This window comes from Malurus melanocephalus, unplaced genomic scaffold (assembly GCF_030028575.1).
Source record: "Malurus melanocephalus ecotype Western Australia unplaced genomic scaffold, MMel_1.1 scaffold_20, whole genome shotgun sequence".
Taxonomy (NCBI): domain Eukaryota; kingdom Metazoa; phylum Chordata; class Aves; order Passeriformes; family Maluridae; genus Malurus; species Malurus melanocephalus.
The window spans coordinates 4,350,282-4,374,006 of record NW_026623252.1 but is presented as its reverse complement, the minus strand read 5'-3'; the positions used below and the strand labels follow the sequence as shown (position 1 = coordinate 4,374,006).

Below are 23,725 nucleotides of genomic sequence, written 5' to 3'. Positions count from 1 at the left end.
TGAGTGAGAAGTGAAGTGCAAGGGGAAGAATTTTCTTTAAAATTCTATCGAAATTAGTGATCTGTTGACAAAAAGACCAATATTTTGTTGCTGTTGTGTTCCAAGCCTTGCCCTGTCTTCCCCCCCTGCCCCTGCAACACTGACGGAGCTGATTAACACCACAGTATAGATAACAGCCAGTGCTTTTTATTACTGAAATTTAATGTTCTTGATTCCCAATGTGAAGCAAACAGATTCATGATGACCTTCTTTCTGTCAGGACAGAGCGCTTTAGGGTGATCAGTGTTTTCTTGAACGCGTTTCCATTGCTCGGTTCTCCTCAGAAAATAACATTTCATGGCTTTCCTTAAGATTAACTATGTATTATGAAGCTGAATGACATTATGGCCATGTTTATATTCGAGGGGGGGACAGCTAATTTCCCAGGACCATTTGATGGATAAATTCCACTGTGGCTCATATTCTAATGGTCCATCCGTGGCTCAGGCCCTTCCCGGGAAAAGCAGGGAGGGTGAGGAGTTGGGGAGACTTTTTTTTTGTTTTCGTTTCTTCTTAGGTGTGCCCGTGGCCCCACACGGAAACCAATCAAGGAGCGATTTATGTTCATTAAGGGCTTGTCAAAACTGAAAAATTTTCTAATCAACAGCGATGTGGCGGCGGCCCCTCCATGGCTGGGAGTGTCGCCGCGGCGGCAGCGGCTCCGTGCCTGTTACAACTCTAGGCTAGGAATCTGCTGATGATTACATTAGGCTAAGCTGCGAAGTAAATGAACCATGGCTTATTTAGGTGCAACTAGCTCCAGTGTAGTCCTGCCCCGCAGGGCACTTTATAGCGTTTTATGGCTTTAAAATTAGTGTAGCTTCCCATTTGCTGCAGGGTGCTGCATGTTATGCCTTTGAACTCAATAAGCAAAGGGAAGGGGGCCTTTTGTTTTTTTTCTTTTCTCCCCCCCACCCCAGCCCCTTCCTTTTCTTCTTTTTGCAGTTTAGCAATTTTGTTTTGCATCTTTTCCAGACGGCGTTTTGCAATAAAAATGTCTGACTGCCACAGAGAGGCACAAAAGTCAGGGCTCCATCCAATTTCCCAGGCTGCTCTGGTTTGGGGGGAAGAGGATTTGGTTGTTGCTGAGGGTGAACAATAGGTTTTGTGGGTCCACTAGGTCAGCTCACAAAATTGGAATTGTCTTTSAAAAAATACGCCGCACACGGTCTTTAAAATGTCATCCAGAGGTGCAACYATAAACTTGCTTTTTCCATAATAATTTTTATTATGCCTCAGATCAGGAAACACTATTTCAACCTCAGTAAGTGGAGCCTTAGGAGTGTTATGTCCGATTGAACAGTGGGGGRAAAGTGCCACAAAATGAAGGTGTTTTTAATAGAATCATAGAATGGTTTGGGTTGGAAGGGACTTAAAACATATCTTGATCCATCTCCCTGCTGTGGGCAGGACACCTCCCCAGAGCCCCATCGAACCTGGGCTTGGGCACTTCCAGGGATGGGAAAGAAGCTCATCAGAATTCAGTGGAAACCAGGCACAAATCTGGGAAGGATTCTTAGCCTGGACCTGTTCCTAGTGATGGAAAAGCAAGCTTTTGAGAGATCTGAAGAGCTGAAAATGAAGAAAAAAGTGAAATTTGTAGCATTATGGCCATGGAAAGTCACTGGTCTCGGACAGTCTCTCATTTCATAYGCAGTGCATTGGAAAAGGATGGCAGTTGGACAGATGGAAGAAACATGGGGAGACCTTTAGGAWGGAGCAGATATTTTCTTTAATTTTAGTATTGTAACACGTAGCTTATCCTGAGGTGAGTGGTTTCAGTGTGAGCTTGGAAACCCCTTTACCCAGTGTAAAACTGCAGCCTCGCTGAAGGGCTTTCTCTCCATCCATCATCTCTTGTATTATTTGAAAACCCTCAAGCTCTATAATATTTTTTATATCCATGTTTTTCATAACTAATCTGAGCCATGTAATTTACTTAAGGGTGGCTCTAGAGCACAGCCATGCATAGGACAAGGGGGAAATGGCTTGAAGCTGAAGGAGAGTGGATTCAGATTGGATATTGGGAAGAAATTCTTCCCTGTGAGGGTGCACAGAGAAGCTGTGGCTGCCCCTGGATCCCTGGAAATGTCCAAGGCCAGGTTGGACATGGGCATCAAACTGAAACCACCACGTTGCCTGGGTTSATTTCATGGCCCGTGGTGGAGTGTCTTCTCCAGCTTTGAAAACCATCAGAAATCATTACAAATTCAACAACTGCTGGCATTTGTAATCAAAAGAGTCCCCCCAAAACAGCAGTGTCTCTTTCTGGTAGGCCTGTTTAGAAAACATGAGCATACCCATTTGCTCAATTTGCATGTCTGAAAGGCTTCTGCTCAGTTAATTGGTTAAATTAATTTCTGCTGTTGCAAACAGAGAGCTGCTGTATTAAAAGCAGAACTGAAGTAATTTTACTTTACATTATTCCGTGTCATGGCACATCGTTCCTCTCTTACTCAAGGCGATTCATTTTGTGGGGCTGTCAAGTAATATTTGGTGTCATCTTGAGTCAATGCGGCTTTTTTGATTTTCCCCTGATATTTTAACAGTTTATTTAGTCCTGTAGATAATGGTCAATGGCCTTGAGTAGTCAAATTAACACCTCGGTGGCGCCGTATCGGAGCGGTAACCCGGGGACGAAAAGGGATGAGAATCGACGCGGGGAGCGCGGTTTGGGGGATTATGGATTGATGGATCGCGGGCAGCACGGTCCYGCTCTGACTAAGATGGAGCTGCCTGTTAGTGCTGACTGCAGGCCATTACCTGCGTGGTGTGTCAGCAGCAGAGCGGGGATGGACACCTCAGGCAGCCCTGGCTTCGCGGCATCGGGACAGCATTCCGCCGCGCTCCGGCTCCCAGAATGGAGATGGCATCGGTTGGATTCAGCGCCCGCCCGCCATTCCTTCVGGATCTCTTTGGGACAACCGAGGCACTAATGGCTGGTGTCCCCGCTGCCCCCGTGAGAAGCCRCGCTGCTGTCAGCGAGCTGCGAGCCCCGGTCCCCCTGCCACAACTCTCAATTGCTAGCAGGTTTCTCTCACTGCACCTCATTTGCATCTGGGACATCAATTAGCATGTTTGTTGAGGCTAATTGAATGAAACTCAATCATAGCTCTTAATTGCTTGACTATGTGAAAAGAAATCACATTAATGCAGCTAATTAAGTGTATGGCAATAGATGCAACATAATTAGGAGCGAAATGTAAAAAACAAGCGATGGGCGGAGGTGCGAGCGTGGGGTGTGGGGGATCAGGGTGCCGGCGTCTCCTCTGAGCCACATGTTTGGGGAGGGGTCCCTCTGCTTTGCTGCTGGCTTGAATTTTTTTTTTATTTTTTTCTCCCCCGCCTTGCTGAATGATGAACGCGGACCAGTTGAGAAGAAAAATGCAAATGGATTCGCAATTACTACTTTTTCAAGCTGTTGAGGGGCAGAAGATGGCACGTCTGGGGTGGCCCACTGTTGAGTGGGCTCTAGGGACTTGTTAAGTGCTGTTTAAAAGTACTTGGCTTTGAATTACCCTCATGCCTTGTTAAAGGGTTTTTTTTCCCCTTTTTTCTCGGATCAGCATTTTCTACAACTAACATCTCGGGGASTTATCCCTGTACCATTTGCATATCAAAATCCAGCTTGCTGTCTTCTCTTTAACACGGCATATTCCAAATGACAGCGAGACCCTCATCTGTTCTAATCTGATCAAACYCTCCATTGCGCTTCTGAAGCCCCGGCGTCATTTTGTAGTTTGAACTTTCATTCCCTGAGCGGGGATCTGACGGGGACTGCCACCGCGGTCCTTGCCCTCCCCTCCTCGGGGAGACACGCAGATTATGGCTGTGCATCCTGCACACGATGAAAAGGCCTTTATTATTTACATTTGATATATCCCCATAAATATTTAAGCTGACATTAATACTTACCCAGCATCTGTTGTTGTTCGGGTGCGTGGGTTTAGCAGCGGCTGCGACGCGTTGATTTTGTGTTTGCCAACGCTCGCTCGCTTTCTCAAGTGGTTTTGTGGCTCACCTGAGCCTGGTTTACACCCAGTTAAAAGAACTCATCTCACAAGTTGTGAACTCCTACCCACCCTTCACCTGAAGAATTTGGAACCGGCATCCCCATTCTCTRTTTTAAGTGGATCTTCCTTAAATAAATTAGAAAATAGCATGTGCTGAGGTTTAGTCACTCCCTGATTAAACCTCCCTTTAGTGCCCATAAGCAACAAATGCTCAATTATCTTCTGCTTATTGTATTTTAATTTGTGAAGAACTGATACCCAAAYGAGAAAGTTCCGCCGAGTTGATAATTTATGGATGAAATGCGTTTGTTCATCTCTGACACCTTGTAAAGGAATTTTCTTGAGTGGATTGCCTTTGTTTCTCTTGGCAGCAGAGCTCTGCATCATCTTCCCCACAAATTGTTCAAACCCCACCTTTTGCTGTTTGTAATTCTCAGACAGCTTGGGAAAAATAAGCTGCTGTGATGGCTTAGTTGGGGAATTTTATCACAGATTTCTGTTAACTGCGAAGAAATTACTGCTGGTCCAGATTTTTGATGGGTTTTGAGCAGAATATATAATTCTTATTGTAAAAACTGCCAAAGGTGCAGGAATCTTGATGAGGGAGATGATTGCTCCCTATGTTGTGGCAGCAGYGCTACAGATTTTGGGTAAATTCAGGAATTTTCTCATTAAATGGATGTTCTGGTGCTGTCCAGGTCTGTGTGCTGCAGCTTGGGAACCAGCCTAGTTAATGTTGGTAGGTTTTCATCTAAAACCCATCATCTGGCTAAATCTTGCCCTCATCACCTGGACAACAGGGAGTTATATTTTTCCTCATGGAGATGCCCACAGCATCACCCAGGTCTCTGTGAGGTGATCAAGTTCTGTCTGAAAAGGAATTCAGACTTCTGGCCTCACATAGAAGATCCCCAGGAATGCCATTCCCCTGGGCTCCAGCTGAACTTAAGAAGTCCAGGTCTTCTCCCAACCACTTCAAATTGCTGTTTTTCTCTTGGGGTCCCCAGTCCACGTAGTCTTGGAGTGGGTTGGGTTTAAAGGGACCTTAAAGCTCATCTCACTCCACCCCTGCCATGGCAGGGACAACTTCCACTGTCCCAGGTTGCTCCAAGCCCTGCCCAGCCTGGCCTTGGACACTGCCAGCCATCCAGGAGCAGCCACAGCTTCTCTGGCAATTCAGAATTTTTTGTGCAATGTTCTCCCTTCTCACCCCTGATTTTACTCTCCTGTGCTACCCCTCTTGCATGTCCTCTGTAAGACAGTGTCTCTCTTGTTTCTTTTAGTGTTCTCACAGTTGTCCCAGTTTCAATTCTTCTTTTTTCTGCAATATGAGTGACCACAGTCCTGTGTACCAGGAGATGAGAATTTTGGTGTCTCGTGAGCTGGCTTTGAYATTCACCATCTCTCTGCTGGTGTATCCCAGGATCAATTTGCCCTTTGATAAAAACACCCACATCCATTTCCTCTTCTGTTTATTTCCCCTTCGTGGCCTTCCCAAGCAAGAATTCACCAAAGCCTTTTGCACTTCTGGCTCCCAGCTTTTAGCATGTTTGCTCAAATCAGATGCAATTTCCGTGATTTTTTTCCCTTTGATGATGTTTTGTGTGGGTGGAGGAAGGGTCATATTCTGAGGAAACAAAGTTGGAATTGCTGAAACCTTACCCTTTTGTAAGTTTTGTGCCTGCTGACCCATTCCAGCCAAATTTGAGGGAGAAAGAGATAAAGGCATAAAACACTGGCAGAGAGGAGACACAAGTAAATGTGTTCAGGAGGGACATCAGCCTTGTCTTCTTCTGTTTGGGACCTTTAGGTGATGAATTCCCATGGCTACATTAGGAATCACCTCTTATTCAGCTGGTGCTTGGCRTATCTTTGAGAAAGCTCATTGTAATTGTCATGAAAAGTGTGGAGGGATTATCAAGAGCATGGAAAGAAGGGGAAAACGTGGATTCTGGCAGAGGATGTAGGGCCAAAATCTTGTGAAACGAGATGTATTAATTCTGATGCTTACAGAAGTCCCTGTTTGATGTTGGATTTTGGGTTTTTTCTCCRTCTCCAGGATTACATGCAGAATGTTCACGGGAAAGAGATCGACTTGCTGAGAACCACTGTGAAGGTCCCCGGGAAGAGGCCACCCCGAGCCACGTCAGCCTGTGCCCCCATCTCCAGCCCCAAAACCAACGGCCTCTCCAAAGACATGAGCAGTTTACACATCTCGCCAAATTCAGGTAAAAGAAAAAATGGGAAAAAACCTGTATTTCCAGTGTCTGTAGGGAATGATCATGAACACTTGGGATAGGGATGGTATCTCTTAATAATTGGAAGTGTTCAAGGCCAAGCTGGATTGGGCTTCGAGCAACCTGGTGGAAGGTGTCCCTGCCCATGGCAGGGGGTGGAATTACATGAGCTTTAGGATCCCTCCAGCCCAAACTATTCTGGGATTTACAGATCCACTCATGTGGGTGTTTTTAAGTCTTGACTGCTGATCTGTCCCCTACAAGAGATTTTGAGTTTCTGAGTAGCCTTCGATGTCTGCCTTTGTGTTTTTGTTTCTTTGTACTTGCCAAAGCCCTACATAATTTCACAGTAATTAACATATGGGAAGAATTTATGATCTTTTATCTAATACTTAGGAAAAACAAATGCTGGATGATTTGAAAAGCCTTTTTATGGCTTCCTGGTGGGATCCACAGCCCTTCTTTCCACTTTTGCAAAGTTCAGAATTACGCATTCTTCTAACAGCGAGATTCTTCTGTAGAAAGTTGTTTTAATTTATTGATGGAAGTGGTTTATAGCTCTCCTTCTGAGCTCTAAACAAAGAAGTTTATTGTTTGCTGAAGTACTTGTCCATACAGCTAAGTGGATTTTAAAAAATTGCATTAAGGGAAAACATTTGAGACAATTTATCTTGGAAAATGCATTGCTTGTACAAAACTCGTAATGGTCTCGTGGAAGTTCTGTCAGCATGTTTGGGATGACATCCATAAAGTGCCAAGTGCCTTTTGCATTTATGGTTAACGTAGGCACTTCCTGCATGTGCCAGCAAAACCATCCCCAGCCYCTCCTGTCCCTGTGCAAAAAAAACCCTCTGGGATGAGGAAATGGGAGATTCCTGGGTATTCAGTGTCTCCTCTTGGATGACAGTAGTTATCTGTCTCATGTTTCATAGAATCACAGGCTGGTTTGGGTTAGAAGGAACCTTAGGTATCATCTCATTCCAAACTCCAGTCCTTCAAGCCAAGGTGTAATTCCCTGCTTTTTTTGCACCATTCCCCTTTATTAGGGGAAAACAGAGAATTTTTTTTCCTTCCAATGCTGGTTGAGATGGATTTTTACAGTGGTGCCACTGAGCAGGCACCCCTGGAGATCTCAGCCTGGGACCTGAGGTGTCTGAAGTCACAATTTCATCAGACCCTTGTTCCAGTTGTGACTCAGCACTGGAAGAGTTCACAGGAGAGAATTATTTGTGGTTGGGTTTTTTTTTCCAGTTTACTGTTTCATTAGATGTGGGAAGTGCTTTTATTTATTTTATATGCTTCTTTATTTAGGGAAGAAAAGCGCTGGGCTGAGTCAATAAACCGGGGGCGGGACCTTTATTTAAAGACATTTCTTCTTTTAAGACATTTAACAATTGCTAACAATTTTGAACACAGGCAAACATTTCTTGTTTGCTTCAGAGAAGCAAGTTTCTGAAAACGTATTTAGAGATATGTAATAATATAAGGTTTATAGCATGGAATTTGTATGTCTTGGCATGTATAAGACATCTATCAATGCCAAAATTGTTAACGATTTCAAACACAGGCAAGCATTCCTTGATTGCTTCAGAGAAGCAAGTTTCTGAAAACATATAATAATATAAGGTTTATAGCATGGAATTTACATGTCTTATCATGTACTTGGATTGCCAGGTCAGGTAAAATTTCCATGGCAGTTTCCAGCAGACAGSTCTCCCTTGCCAGGAAGGGAGCACTGTGTGTGTGTCCTGGCCAGGCTGAGGTTTGATCACCCAGAAAGGAGTGAATTATGCCAGAAAGTATCCAAATGCAGGAAAATTTAGTTGGTGTATTTCCAGCAGCACAGTGGGAATCATTGGAGCTTCTGTCTTCCTTCTTGGCTTCTTCATTTCTTCATCCTGTTGCTTAGAAATATTGAAAGACTTGGGTGTTGTAGGTGTCTGATCAGCATCTGCTGCTTGTTACTGGATTAAAAGCAAGCATTAAAAGGAGCTGCTAATCAGTAAAGARTGATCTAAAAATAAATAAATAAATAGGGAAGAAAATGGAAATTAAAAAGTAGTAGGACAGCCTGGATCTGGGAAATCACTGCCAGCAGCTCCGCTCTGCATCAGCTCGTGTGTCACTCCCAATACWCTGGTGGTCAGGCTGTGCTGTCGTCTCAGAGCTGATGCCCAAAATCCAGCTCCCTMAACCAGAGGCTGGACAGAATTRAGAKAATAAAAATCAGTTCTGTTTATGGCAGGGCCTTCAGGTGCAYTCAGGGCAGTCCCACACCCACAATGGACAATGGCTCATGGGTTTTTCACCCTTTCTCACTTTTGTCCATTTGCACATCGGGGCTGAATCCTCCAATTGCAGCTGCAGCCAATGCAGTCATTCACTCCAASTTGGCTCCCCCRAATTCTCTGTTGTTTCCATCTCTTGGGGCCTGGCACAGKGAGGTGTCCTTGAGTTTGGGGCTGCAGAGGAATTGTTTTGTGTGAAAATGGGAGAGCAGGAGCTCAGCACTGTCTGTGGAGTCTGCAGTTATCCCCTAAAGAATTCCAGGATTGCCGATACATGGAAATAGGATAAAATCCTAAACAGTCAGAGCTTTCCCTCACTCGTTAGTGCTGGCAAAAGTGGYGTCTTGAGCTCTCTGATGCTTTAAAATTGATCACAGGGCTGAGCTTGTCACTGACTGGTTTGTTACTGGAGGTTTGGTACGTTTGGACCAAACAGGAGGAATCAGCACTTGCTGGTTTTATCTTAGCCCTGTAAATTCACTGCATTCTCAGTGYTTCACCTTTCCTCTTCCCCAAAACAGTCAAATGCTGCTTATGTGGGATGGTGCCTTCATTTGACTCTTAAACACTATGGGGAAGCTGCCCTATAAGGATGGATTTCAGTGCCAACTTTGCCACCAAATCTGTTGATTAAATGCCTATCTGATTGCCTGTAATGGATGTTTTGAGTTCATTTTTCAGCAAATATTTTTCTCTGAGTGTAATTTCTCRTGATTCAGCCACTCTTCTGATCCCACCACTGTTTGTGAGGCAGTAGAGCAGCTCGAGCTCCTTCTTCTCATCCCCTTCCCTCTCTAAAGCCTCTTTGAACCCCAGTGGTTGATCAAACACCTTCAATTCCCTCCCTCATGGTGAGGCCCTTTCCCAAGGTGCTTCCCATCACAGTGCTGTGAGCAGAACTGGAGGAATTTGGCTGATCAGGGTGATATTTTGAATTCAGGACAGGCAGACTCAATTATTTGGCACTAAAAAAGCCAAGCAGCAAATGCAGGGTTTTCTCTTGGCTTGATTGACGTAGGAGTCACACGCAGAAGGAGAGGTTTGGGAGTGTGTCATTCCCATCACATGGAATTTTGTCATGCTTTGTGGCATTTCTGATCTGAACAGGGTTGTTTTTAAAGACTTTGATAAACAGACATTTAATAACTGTCTCTCCATGACCCCTCTCCTGATCCATACGTGTGCTTACCTCCCAGACTTCTGGAATCTGGTAACTCTGGGGAAAAAAAATCATCTTAACAACAAAAGCCAACTTCCCAGTCCTTGAGAATTTCTGTTTCAGAGATGTTAAAAAAAAAAAAAAGAGCTTTATGAGAATAAATGAATTTAAAAGCTCAGGATGACTTTTCCTGCTGAGTTTCCAGTGATACAAGGGCTGGGAAAAACACTTTTCCCTTGACATCCAGTCATAGTCGTGTTAGGTGGGAACTGTCACAGTTATGATAGGACCGTGAACAGCAACTGCAAGTGGAGCAGCAGTAGGAAAAAGGAATATTTTCTGTGCTCAGTCAGAAAGCAGAGAAAGGAGTGGAAGCTGGGCTGCTCCTGCTGTTGCAAAGCCAAGCATCTTGCCTGGAAAAAGGTTGACTTTGATTTCAGAAGTGGTCTCTTCTTGTGGTCTCAGAGGTGCAGTTTGGGGTTTAATGTGTAAGACCTGAGATTGTGTAAGAACTGGGATTTTGTTCTCCCCAAAAGACAGAAAGATGGGGGATTGTTTTAGTTGTGTTCTTTATGTTATATAGAGACTTTAAATAATGAATTGTTAGCCGTGGCTTCATGGAAGGTGCTCATATTTGTAAGCTGACTTGGTAGGAATCTCTGGGTTGGAGGAATCGGATGTTTGCTGCATTTATTTGAAAATTATGTCACTTCTGTGGTATCTTGAATCCAGGTTGACTAATGATGCTTAAGTAAGTGAAATTTAAACTAAATGGACGTGGTGCTGAGTGTCATTTCGTTGATGCAGCTCAGCTGGAAGTCCTTCAGGAGAGGGAGATGGTTGGAACTGCTGGGAGCAGGGCCAGTGTCCTGTCCATCCCACAGAATCCTATCCATCCCACAGAGTCCTGTCCACCCCTCAAGAGTCCTGTCCACCCCTCAGAGTCCTGTCCATCCCACAGAGTCCTGTCCAGCCCCCTGGCCAGTCTCTGCCCTTTAGGAGCTGACTCAGCCTGACTTTAGAGCCAGGAGTGGGTCCAGGTTTCCTTCCTTCCCGAGCTGGCTTGGGTTTGATATGCTTGACCTGAAGGTGACCTGATTCCTGAAATCTCTCCCAGGAGTCATTTATTTCTTCTCCTCTCCAAACAACCCAAAGCCTGAGCTGTAGCAAGAGCCACTGATGTAGAAAGTTCACATCTAAAAATAGCTTATGGTGTGGGGATAAATTGTTTCCTGATTAACACTTCATTTAAATAATTTGGTGCTAGAAAATTCCCTTAAAATGGTGACTGTACAGTATGTGAAGTATCCCAAAATGTGTTAGTTCCAGGGCCAGTTAGGGTGCTGGAGGTTGCTATCTGCTAACTGCTTGTGACATTTCAGATGCTGTAGGARCGGCAGCTCCACGTTCCTATCAGTGTGAGGTTCCTGCCTGTTATTGTGATCATCTATCAAACCCTCTGTGTTTTTTGGAGATCATGTAATAATCTTTCCTAATTGGAGGTCACTGTGAGGATTCAGATGTTGTGATCAGGCTGATGATGAGTAGCAACATTATCAAGCCAAGAGCTCAGAAGTGTGAGCAATTGCTCCAGAGCCTTTGCAAATAAATGCTGAACTGATTCCCAAATTCTGGAAATTGCTCTGAATTCCCTTCTAGGAGGTGGCTGAGGTTGATGTGGTGTGGGTCCCACAAGGCCACAGGTTGTTTATTTGTCCACAGGGAGTGATTTGTCACTAATTTTGCAGTCTGATGAGGGACRCGAGGTGACTTCACGTGAAATGCTTTCCATGCTCCAACTTGAGCGAGTTTTCTGCATTTGCCACAGCTCACAAATGCAAGTTTGTGACTTTAGCCATTCATGACACGAGTCAATTTTCCATTTGGGTGGCTCTGCTGTTAGTTCAGTGATATACAGCTGCAGCGATGGGAAGGAGAAGTTGAGAGTTGGCTCGTTTCAAAGGAAAAAAGCCCAATTTGAAGTGCATCCGAGATTTCCCTTTYATCCCACTAGAGGGGGATCCCTCAAGGTCATTTTTTCCGGTTCCTTTGGATTAGGATTTGCCCTTTCCAGAACTAGAGAAAAATAAACTTTCACTGCTAGTAGCCTATATTCCTTAATAATGGGGTGAAGGAGCAGGACATGTATTAACCCTAACAAAATGAATATTTGATGAAATAACTGCATTTGTTAAATATTGAGAAAAATKAGTTTGCTGAGATTTTTCTCTTCAGAGAAAAAAGGAAAAACGAGCAGTCTGAGGATCCTTTCTCCAGATGGGCAAACGGTGCCCATCCTTAATGATGATGAGGTGGATAAAGGGCAGGAATGTGGCGTGGAGCTTCAGGCGGGTGACTGGAGCCCRCAGTCAGTGCCTGTTTCCCTCTGGATGATTTTCATGCCTCCGTGGCTCCGGATCCTGAATAAAATCCCAGACTTGCCTTGTCCACCCGATGCAATCCCGGTGTCTTGACGGTCACACGGTGCAGCACAAATTGGTTGGACGTTGAGACCTTTGCAGGATYGCTCGTGCTTTTCCCCACAGTGATTTTAAGATATTAAAGCCATCGGGAGGGTTGAAGCTGATTTACCAAACAGGGGAGAAAAAAAAAAAATTCACAAATGTGTTTGGAGTATTGAACTGCCGTTGACATCTAAAGTCCCAACCATGCTGTTTTCCTCCACACTCCAGCAATCAGGACATCCAGCAAACCCATAAAAAACCAAACTAATAGCATGAATATTCAGTGACCTAGAATACTAATTATTGTCATGAATATTAATGTGATCGGACTTGCTTTTTCCTCTTTCTCTCTGGCTTGGGTTTTTTTATTCCCCCCCTCTATTTTTTTTTTTTTTTCCACTCAGCCGGCTCTAAAGATGGACCATAATGAGAGCATTTAAGAGAGAGAGCGCTCTCCGGCGTGACAGGGACCGGGGTAATAAGGAGAGCTTGATTAACGTGGTGCACTTGGGGGAGAGATGAGAAGATTCACGTGGGCCTGTTGTGGGGGAGGCAATGAGGCACCGGCGGCTGTGTTGCTGCTCCCTCAGATTAATGAGGCCTAAGAGTGCATTAGGAACAGTGACAAAGGTTTGATCTAATGGGCTCAGTCATTTTTCCTTTGAGTGACAGACGCACAGAAGTAATTGGCTGTGCAGAATGGCAGCTCATTGGCAGTACTTAAGGATACATTATCCCCGTTGTGTGGCCCGCAGAGGCTGTTTATCAAAACTGCTCACACTGCAGACATGCATTCACTTAGCTGCTGTTACAGTGGCAATAGCTATTAAAAAAAAAAGGGGGAAAAAAAGGAAAAGTCATCTCCAAATCGTATCYATTGTCTCTTTTTCGAAAATAAAGTTTCTTTCTTCCGTTTCCTTAAGAGGCTGGGAATGCCAGCAATGGTCCCTCCCCATCCCGAGGAGGTTGTGGCAGGGTTTGGGGAGGGTTGGAGCCCTTGGGAAGCTCCCAAAGTTAGCCCAGTTAATGGCAGCGGTGTGGAGCCAGCGCGCAGGTAAGAGCCAGCCCCCCCTCTGAAATTGCATTATTAATAATTTCCACAGACAGTCAGAGGATTAGGAAACGTTTCACATCCTTTGCCTCAGGCCCCTGCACATGCTCTGCTGTACCTACCTCAGAAGGATTTGGATCTCTGCTGTTATTTTTTGTGAAGTTAAATCCGTGATTCCTATCAGGATTCACAACCAGATAAGAGCAACGCAAAGCAGAATTTTTGCCAGTGCGAAACGCTCATCTCTGGATCTTAAACCTCAATCAAGACTTATCCAGAAAGCCAAACATACCTTATGTTTTTGTTAAAACTATGGAAAAAATAATCACATGTCTGCCAGGAAAGGGAAGCAGACTTTGATCCCAGCAGAATAAATAGTTGGGGATCTGGAGCAGAAGCCCGCGGTGAAGATCTTGGGTTTAACTTTCTTTTAGAAGAGATGTCTCCTCTGATGACTTAATTTTCCTCCACRCTTGCTGTGTTGCTTTGGCATGCTCTGAGAATAATGGCTTTCCTCGTTAGACTCCCAGCACCACGTCCTTCACTGCCAGCATATTTCTTGGCACTGCCTTGTTTGTTCATTAGGATTGACCCCTCTYGATTTGTGTGCTGCTAATCGAGCCCAGTTTGGTGGGAAAGGAGATGGAAGGGCTTCCTCTAGGAATGGCTCCTTGTCCTTAGGAATTTTGTTCAGTAAGTAACAGAGAAGGAAAAAAAACCTTAAAAATTAGTAAAACTCCCAAGCAAGTTTTCTGCTGYAGTGTTGAAAGTGACTGTCAGTGTSTTGAGGCAGATTTTCAGCACCAGAACCAGTGTGTTCTGGAAAGATTTTTGTCAGAGTCACAATGGTTTGGGTTGGAAGGGACCTGAAAGATGATCCAGTTCCAGCCCTCCCTCTCACTCATACTTGTTTTATGTATGAGTAACCTCGAGTAATTTTAGGTGCTTGATAAACCCATGGCAGAGACCATGTGCTGCTTGCACGCTGCTGTCAGCTTGAAACAGAATCCATGGCAATACTTGAGGGAATTTTACCCCGCTCAGGAGCCTGGCTCTGGAATTCAGAGCTCCGCAGGTGCCACAGTCTCCTCAGAACGTGGGCAGACACCTGGACCATGCCTCCCTTCCCAGTGCAGACTGGCTCTCCTCACTGGGAGAGGCAAGGAGCTGCTGTTTGCCCAGATTTCAGTGCAGCACACGATCTCCAGAATGGGCACAGRAAGGAGGATGCACCTGGGAAAGATGGATGCTGAGGTGGCAAACTAATTGAACCCAGAAGAGCCATCCCCAAATGTTCCTGGTCCCAAAGTTCGTATTTGTAGTTGAAGGAGAGGCAGAAAGTACAGCTTTGATGGTCAGGGCAGGTTTGTCTGCCRGAAAGATTTCTGCCCAGCTCTGGGAATGAATTCCTGAGTGTGCTGCAGAGCTGAGGATGGGAAGGGAATGCTTCCCATCTTTTCACAGCCAGCAATKGAGCTTCTCCCTTTCCAGCTTGATGCCTGAAGAGAGGCAGCAGTGCTGGATTTGGAACAGGCATCCAGCAGCCGATCTAACCTACTTGACAGCGCCTTGTGCTGAATTAGAGGGCATTTCAAGAATAGGCAGAATTCCTGCAACACAAATTGACCCAACATGATTTGAAACAATTAACCCTCTGATATCAAGAGTCAGGATTTCCTGACCCACAACTCTAATGTATTTTTCATTAGTTCTAACAGCTGGTGAGCGCAGCCCTCTGGCCTTAAGAGGTTTCTTTCCTTTCCTTTTTTTTTATTTTGGAAGAGATATTCCTTGTGAACATGAGGAGCTTGGCACAAATAAAACACGGTGAAAGCAGAGCAGTAGGGCTGCAGTTTATCTGATTCAGTCTTTCTGTGCAGTCCCTGTGTGAGTCTCAAATGCTGCTGCTTCATGGAAAAATACAGTTCTGCTTCACAACTCCTGCACTGGCTGCTCATCTCATAAATCCAAGAGTGTATTAGTTGCACTTGTGAATGAAGTTCTGGTAGCTGATTTGTTTGGGGGAAATCACAGATGTGTCTGCAGCGGGAAATGAAGATCATTTGTGCCCTGCATGGTTTGTGTCACTTGTATTTCACTGCTCAGGGTCTACTTGTGAATTATCTTCCTTCTGCATTTGTAATTAGTGGGTGGTGTCATTGATGAAGGTTTGAAATTATGTGTCTGTTATATTAACCTGTGATGATTCCCTGGATTATTAAGTTAAAAGCCAGCAAAAGAGGGATTGTTTACMTGCTGTCCCTCGTAGAGTTCCATTAGAGGAACAAACACAACCAAAACCATGAGTGGTTTCTTTTTTTGTTGGACAAATCACTGCATGTATGTAAGACACCATTTCTATTAACCGTAATTGCATATTTTATTACCATTTTTACAATAAACCCTTCACCTTTTGGCTTTTACTGACTAGACACACTTCACATCTTGTCTGGTCCTGTGTTTGTGTGAAYCCTGGTGATTTTCCCATCATTTGAAATATTGCATTTCTGATCTGCTGTTTTGGGAGTCTGAAAGGGCTGTGTGTGAGGAGCCAGAGCGTCTCCCTTGTTCTCATTCTGCCCCCAGTGTGTGTTTCCCTCAGCTTCTCCACTCCTCAGCTTAATTCCCCTTGCYTCCACCTGCTCTTTGCAGCAATTTGCACTGCATAAATGGCTGGATAAATGGGATTTGTGTGAGCACGCTCACGTTTCTTCTGCTGAGCAGTGGCCGAACCTGGAAATTACCTTGAATCTTAATTTGGTTGGGTTTTGTGGGGCTTAATTGTTTGAACGTTTTGTAAGCGCGGTCGTAACGGGGTGTTTTATAACATCAGAAAAGATAGTTTTAATAAAGCTGTCTAGAGCTAGAAAGAGGAAYTCTTCCTTTGATGCTCCTTTGGTAGATGAAAACATTTTTGTTCAATAGGAGACCAGCATCTTTTTTTTTGCTCATTTGAGACAAGTTCTGGCAACATACTGATATTCATTCAAATATAAATGCCATATTCCCTTTGAAATGCAAATTGTTTAAAGAAAAATAGCATATGGTAGAGGTAAGTACCTTTTCAAATCAGCTCCCACACTTTAGGGATGTGAGTACAGCTAAAATTATTCTTTGGAAAGAATCTGGAGCCTTTGACACATTGAAGCTTGAACTAATCAAGGCTTCCCAGTAAGCATATACACATATCCATATCAAGGAAACAGTGCTGCGAATACATGGATTAGCATAGTAATTTAACTGCCCCCTGCTAATCAACTTAAGCAACCAGCTGATGCATGTGGGATGCATTTGAAGAGGCAACTCTTTCCCAGCTCCAGCGTGGGCCAGGTATCGGGCCAGCAGCTTGGGGTTTATGTGAAGGTGGATGGGGGACAGGAGATGCAGGATGGCAGAGCTTCATGTGCCTAACTCAACATGCAGACTTTGCTTTTCGGAGAATCAGAGAATCACAGAACGCTTTGGGTTGGAAGGACCTTTAAATCTTTAAATCTTACCTCATCCAACYTCCCTGCCATGGGTATGGCCATCAGCATCTTCACTGAGTATTGCTGGCCTCCTCTTCTTCACTGTCTCCTGCTTGTCTGCTGAAAGACTGAGCTGATTTCTGCTGTCGAGGCTTTGTCTGTGAGGAAAATGAAAGGAYTTTTGCCAGGTCTGGATTGGGGTTTCCCTGTGGTGGATGGGAAGAACCATAGGATTGTGTTGGAGAGGCCTTGTGTGGTACATTCAGTTTCCTCAGATGGCATTAAGGTGAAAGTAAATCTTTGGGTGCTGCCATGATGGTGTAAATGCCTTGATGTCCTCTTCTTAAGGTGTTTTTTTGGGGTTTGTTTGTGTCATGATTAGAAGGTGATTGGACACTTTGTGTTGAAAAACTTGTGGACTAAGTGGAAGATATCAGCTTAAAAATCACTGCTTATGTTGTGTCTGTGTTGGCCTAAATCTCAAATTTCTAGAACCCATTCMGTCTCAAATTCTGGTCATTCACATCAGCCACTCCCTTTCATTTGCTGAATCATCAAAATAATTTATTAATATTCATCATTTTTCTGGATTATACAAACCAGAAGAAAAGGTGATCTCAAAGTGAGCATCAGCAGCATCACAGAAGTTGATTTGGAAGGAGATATTTCCTTTAAGACAGCACAAAGTGCAGCTCCTGTCAGCCTCGGTTTGATTTTTTATCGTGGTTTTAAAATATGGAATGTTTTTCTCAGTAATTTCATGCTTTGGCAGGTCTCAACATGGCTCCAAAACCCACCTTAGACTTTGCAGAATTAAACARATGAGTTTTTCTGTCTGTATCTCACGTCATGCCAATGTTCTTGAGGCTGACTAAGTCCATCAAAGACACAGATACTGTGATGGATCYGTGTTAAGGACTAAAGAGGAGATTTTGTCTTGGGAAAGGGGAGGAGAGAAAGGGACAATTATGCCAACTCTAATAAACACAAAGTAGTTCACTAAGCTCTGCWGTCTTCCCAAAGGCTGCTCTGGGAAAAGACATAATGATAGAACTGGGAGTCAGGAGATCTGGGTTTTATTTTCAAGTCTGCCACAATCTTCCTTTGTGGCCCTGGGTCATTTAACCTCTGAAAAATGGGGGAAATGATAGCAGATAATTAACAACCTCACAGGAGCATTGAAAATTAATTCATTAATTTTTCTGAACTCATCAGTAGAAGGTGCAATGGAAATGCAAAGTGTGAGGGTATGTTTTAATATGGTGTCTGTTCCTTTCCCTGCATATGTGTTTTTTAAGAGCGTTCTTCAATCCATAGAGGACCTGTGGGGCACCTTTTGAGAGCCTGCCATGAATGAAACTGGTGCTGTAAATTCTTTGTGGCTTTATGATACACAAGACCTGGCTAGGAATGGAGTAAAATGTGCTCAGTACCCCAAATGTGGAGCAGGTTTTGGCCCGTAGCAAGCTGTAAGTAAGACCAGCAGAAAGCTGAGTTGCTGGGAAGGTTTTAATTGTTTCTGCTCTAAAATGTATTCAACCAGATCCCACTTGTGCTGTTTTATGGTGGGAAACCTGTCCCTGTCACTCCCCCTCACACACAGCTCCCAGCATTTTAATGTCCTAGGTCTCAGTGATGATGAAAATACAGAAGTGTTACGGMGTAAAGGCTGTTCTTTGTGTGTCCGCTTTGCTGTCCCAGATGTGGGACGAGATCCAGGAATGCTCCTTGAGTCAGCCCAGTGTGTGCTTTGTTGTTTTAAACACGATGTTGTTTTAAGATTAAATATCCAAGACATTTTTTARTCCTTGGTCTCTCAGTGCTGGTAGTCATTTGCTCCCATCATTGTGTTCTTGGGGGACATCCCTGTGTCAGATTTTATTTAGAGGTGGATTGTTTTAAATTCCTGGAGTTGGCTCAGTTGTCTCATCTCGGYTGTATAAACAGTGGCTTTCAGGAATAAATTGATTTTTTGTGTGCAGTCTAACAACAAGCAGAGAAGCTGCAGAGAGCATGCTGGTAGCAGGGTGGTGGAAGATTATGTTTTCCAGAAGGTGAATGAACAGAATGAGGTGATACCGTGAAAATTTTGGCTTTTTTGTCATCTTGGCTAGATTTGAGCTGCTGGAAGCTCTGCTCTCAGCACCGTCATCTTCAGCRCTTGTGTCAGTGAAGTAACCCCTGTTTCTACTCCTGTTAAGACACCACCCCATCCATCCTGCTGCAAAATCCCTTTTGTCCTCTCTATTGACACGATTTGTTTTCCATTTGTGCCTAGGGAACGTGACTACTAGCACATCTGTGTCTCAGATGGCCAGTGGGATCAGTCTGGTGTCCTTCAACAGCCGCCCGGACGGTATGCACCAGCGCTCCTACTCGGTCTCCAGTGCAGATCAGTGGAGTGAGGCCACAGTCATTGCCAACTCTGGCATTAGCAGTGGTAAGAAACCTGGAGCTGGGGAGGGTCACGTGCTTTGGGGTCAAGGGGGAYTTTGGTGCTCTTGTTTGCAAAAGGGACAAGTGGAATGATGCAACCCCGATGTGCTGTGGGGTGCAGAACTAGCAGCGTCTGAGGGAAAGGAGGAATTGGATAAAAGGGAATGGATCRATAGGAAACTTGAGATGAGGGCATGGAGTGACAGGACAAGGGGGAATGGCTGTAAACTAAAGGAGAGGAGRTTTAGATTGGATATTGGGGAGAAATCCTTCCTTGTGAGGGAGGGTTTGCCCAGAATAGCTGTGGCTGMCTCTGGATCTCTGGAATGTCCAAGGCCAGGTTGGACAGGGCTTGGAGCAACCTGAAAGAATTCTGTGATTCTCTTTTCAACATGAAGAGTTAGTGAGTAGTTACAATACTGCTTAATTTTAATTTCAGGTGYATAATCATAGAATCCCAGGCTGGTTTGGGTTGGAAGGGACCTTAAACCCTCYTCTGCCATGRACAGGAACATCTTCCACTATCCCRGCCCTGTCCAACCTGGCCTTAAACACTCCCAGTCATGGGGCAGCCCTGTAATGTGGATTGTTTGCTTGATTCTCAGATTTCATTCCCATTTGTGGTGGGTATTAGCAGTAAATGACCCTCCAGATCTCCTCAGCATGTCCTTTCTCTGCTGTGCTCTTTCTCTAATGCCTGCACATTCCTGACACAGCCTTAGTGTTTTCTCTRTGGAGCATTTAACAGCATTAAAGAGAGCAGACACCATTCCTGATGGTGTTTTGGAATTATCAGATGGTAGCAGTGAGATGGGGTGGTTGTTTTTAAAGGGTAGATGTGATATTTGGTACCAGACCAGTGGGAATAGGCCAGGAAAAAGGGAAGAAATGCTGTTTCTGTTGGCTGCCCATAAATGGGGTCAGTTAGGGGAATATCAGAACTATTTCACATGTCCCATATTTATATCAGTGTGTGTATAAGGTCTGAATCTGAGAATATCCCTGAGAGTGTCTAAAGTGGCTTTTSAGTGCCACTTTAGAAGAACAGAGGGTTTAAAACCATCATCACCTTGTCTCTGAATGGCATTAACTATCAGATTCATAGCTACCAAAGCATAGATATTTCTGGAGCTCTAAACATGGGGGCAGCACCTTCAGGAGAATGGAGAATTGCCATTAAAATGGTCCAGATTTTGACTGAGARTTTTCTGATTGAACCTTGCAGGGATGCTGTGAAACAGCACAATGAAATAAATTAATGAAATGAAATAAAGAGAGCCCTGCTCTCTCGTGTGTCCACCCAGCTCACCCATTCCTGGTTAAGCTTTTAGGGGACGCAGCGTTGCCCCTGCATGGATGCTGAGCTGGTTTCCCACTTAAGATCATACATTTTCTCTTTTTCCTGAGCTGCTTTGTCCTCTACTCTRCTTCCTTTCTAAGGGGTTAGACCAAAGTTTGGGCCCAACTCTACTTCCTTTCTAAGGGGTTAGACCAAAGTTTGGGCTTGTTTTGTGCCGTTTATCCTGTAGTTTTTCTGAGGCAAGCTGAAGAATATTAAATGCTGGTTCTAGAGGTATAGGCTGCAGGCAGGTGAGCATCTATCCCTGTGCCAACTACAACTGAGTCTGCAGGGGAAAAAAACCTTCAAAATCAGCGAACTCCTACAAGTGGCGTGGAAATAGAACGTGAAAAAGTAGAAATGGTACCTGAATTCCTGCTTTTTGCCATTCCCTTAACTTCAAAACACTGGATTTGCTGGATTTGTCTTTTGCTCCTGTTGCTGAACCTGAGCTGGTTTACAATTCCTAGTGAAGGGAACCTTTCCTCCCACCCCAGCTCTGCCTTTTTCTGACTTGACRTTCATGTGGGATTACTTCTGGCTCAAGAGAGACGACAGCCAGAATTACCTGTGAAATATTTATTTTTAAATTGCAGGTGACTGGTGGGTTCTTGTGAATAAGCCTAACTCRAATAATTTCTTGCAGAGGTTCAAATATTAAAAAAAAAAGTTTGTTTTTTTTTGTAAATATGGGGAGAAAATTGGATTGACAATGAGTTTCAGGCAACCAAGGGTCAGCAGAATCAGAAGGATTGCACTAAAACTCCTGCAAAACCTCAAGAATAATTGATTGCGCTGAGTGTATCATCTTTGGGCAAGCTCAGAGATGTGTCCTTTATGTTGGCAAGTTGACGCATGAAAAACCCTTTTTAATTTCAGGGGGTTTTTTCTCCATTAAAAGATTTTTGAATTTTAGTCATAAAAAGCTAATACTGTGAAAGCAGCAGGTATGGCAAGAAGCTAAGCATCTTTTGGAATTCAAATGCCAATGTACTGGAGAATATTCCTGCTTATTGTCACATGGTTTTATTGTAGACAAAATAACATATTGGGATTCAATTTTTCTCTGCACCTTTTTTTCACATTAAATTAATACTTTGTGTGGCTCCAGAGAACTTTTCAAAGTCTTCCAAACCAGACCTTTGGTTTCCTGGGGCTTCTGTCTTTCAAGCAGCTGTGAACATCTCCTAATTAGATAAATTACTTTGTAGTGGGCAGAGCCACAAAACAGGAGGTGCTGGTTAAATTAAAGGGGAAAAATAGAAAAATCCATTCTCTGAAATGGAATGCCCCACTGCTTTATGACTATTACTGTTGTAAGGTTTTACATTTAAGTACCTGAGGTTTAAAATTAAATGTCTAATATAATTTGGCGCCGGTAACATGAAGCCCGCGACTGCCCTGGGAGAAAATCTCGACAGCTTAGTTTGGTGTTTCAAATTGCTGTGTGCTGGATAGTGAGCAGCTCGTGCTGCTGGCTCACTATTTAGCTCAGTCCCACCTGCTGTTCAGCATCATTTCCGATGCAGGAACATATTTGCCTTAAAAACTCCTGAAATTTCAAAAGGCTGTTCCAGCAGCACATGAAAAATTAATTCTTTTTAGCCTTTTTTCCCTTTTTTTTTTTTCCCCTTCTCCTCCGTGCTCTTGTAAGTGCTTGACAGAAGTAATTTTAGCAGCGAGAGAGAATAAAAACTGGGGGCAGTAAATCCCTGTCCAGGAACCTCTTGTGTAGATTCTTTATGGACCCAGAATTGATCTGCGTGTCAAATCCTGATGTAGTCTCAACTGTTTATCACCCTAATGGTGGTAGAGAGACCATGAACATCAACTTATAATCCCCCATGAAAGAAATTGGTGTTTGCAGTCAATGAAGGAGCAGSTCAGCTTTATTGATAGATTTGGAACAATTACTGCTGCTCCAGCTATTGGCCCAGAGGTTTTCCTGGATCCCACTGGAAGCCTGCGATGGTTTTTCTCGGATAAATCTTCCCCTTGATGGAATTTTTTTCTTTTTTTTATCMCCCAGAATTATCTGTGCCGTTGCTGATTGCTGGGGAACATGAGGGTTTCTGGTCTCAGGGGAGTAATTTGTGACCTGCTTGGGTGTTAAAGTTCGGTTCTAGAATGTGCATCCCACAATTCCTCCTCTGCAATCCCAGCTCTTATTTTCATGAAATCACAAGATTTTGACAGTTGGAAAAGCCTTTTAATTTCATCAAGTCATATTTTTAACCCAGCACTGCCAAGCCCACCACTAATCCCTGTCTCTAAGGGCCACATCCACCCAATTTTTGAACACTTCTGGGGATCGTGACCYCACCCCTGCCCTGAGCCATTGCCTGACCACCCTTTCAGTGAGGAAATTTTCCTGATATCCAAGTCTGGCACAATTTGAGGCCCCTTTTTGTGCTGATTTTCTTAATAGGGCTGTTCTGAGGCTGCAGTGAAAAGCTGCTCAGGGGGACTCTCGTGAGGCATCTCCGATTTGAGTCCGAAATGCAATTTCTTTGCTGATGGAAAACAGGTTAATAATTAGTCTGGAGAAGGACAACTGAGCTGAGGACGGGACTGGAACCCCAGGAGCRGCAGATGGAGCTGGGAAAGGGGCTCAGCCTGGAGAAAAGGGTGTGGTTCTGCACAACTCYCTGACCGGAGGGGGCAGCCAGTGGGGTCGGGCTCTGCTCCCAGGGAACAGGGACAGGAGGAGAGGGAACGGCCTCAGSCTGGGCCAGGGGAGGGGCARGGTGGACACCAGGCGGAATTTCTTCATGGAAAGGGTGCTCAGGCCTTGGAGTGGAGTCCCCATTCCTGGAGGTGTCCAAGGAACACTTGGACGTGGCACTCTGGGCTGGTGGCAAGGTGGGCATTGGGCACAGGTTGGGCTCGATGGTCATGGAGGGCTTTTCCAACCTTTACAATTCTCTGATTTTAGTGGAGCTGATGCCACTAAAGAAACGGGTTTGCTCTTCTCCACTCTTCATGATTTGTCGTCTCTGAACAGCCTGACAGACACACACTTGGATTTGCCATCAGAGATTTTTGAGGTGGCAGGAACCACAGGCAGCTGCCTTGCAGAAATGAGGTTCAAGAAACATCCCAGAAGACTGAGGATGTTATTTCCTACCTGGGGATGAAGCAGCAGCTTGGCTCATTCTCTTTTTAAGTGTCCTGTTTTATCATTTGGCTTCTGTGCCCCAAGCCCATCAGAGGGAAGGATTCCTTCCTGAA

At 44.4% G+C, this 23,725-nt stretch overlaps 1 protein-coding gene across 5 annotated transcripts in view; it reads left to right on the top strand.

The window, feature by feature from the left end:
* The window catches only part of AGAP1 (ArfGAP with GTPase domain, ankyrin repeat and PH domain 1), a 230,236-nt gene that overhangs the window by 121,367 nt on the left and 85,144 nt on the right, over nt 1–23,725 (top strand). For 3 of the 5 annotated variants that reach the window (XM_057389903.1, XM_057389902.1, XM_057389901.1), the window contains 2 exons: nt 6,112–6,280; nt 18,998–19,159. In XM_057389903.1, coding sequence (XP_057245886.1) covers nt 6,112–6,280; nt 18,998–19,159 — 331 coding nt within the window. The remainder of the gene's footprint in view (nt 1–6,111; nt 6,281–18,997; nt 19,160–23,725) is intronic. The other 2 variants (XM_057389906.1, XM_057389904.1) reach the window with 1 other exon arrangement.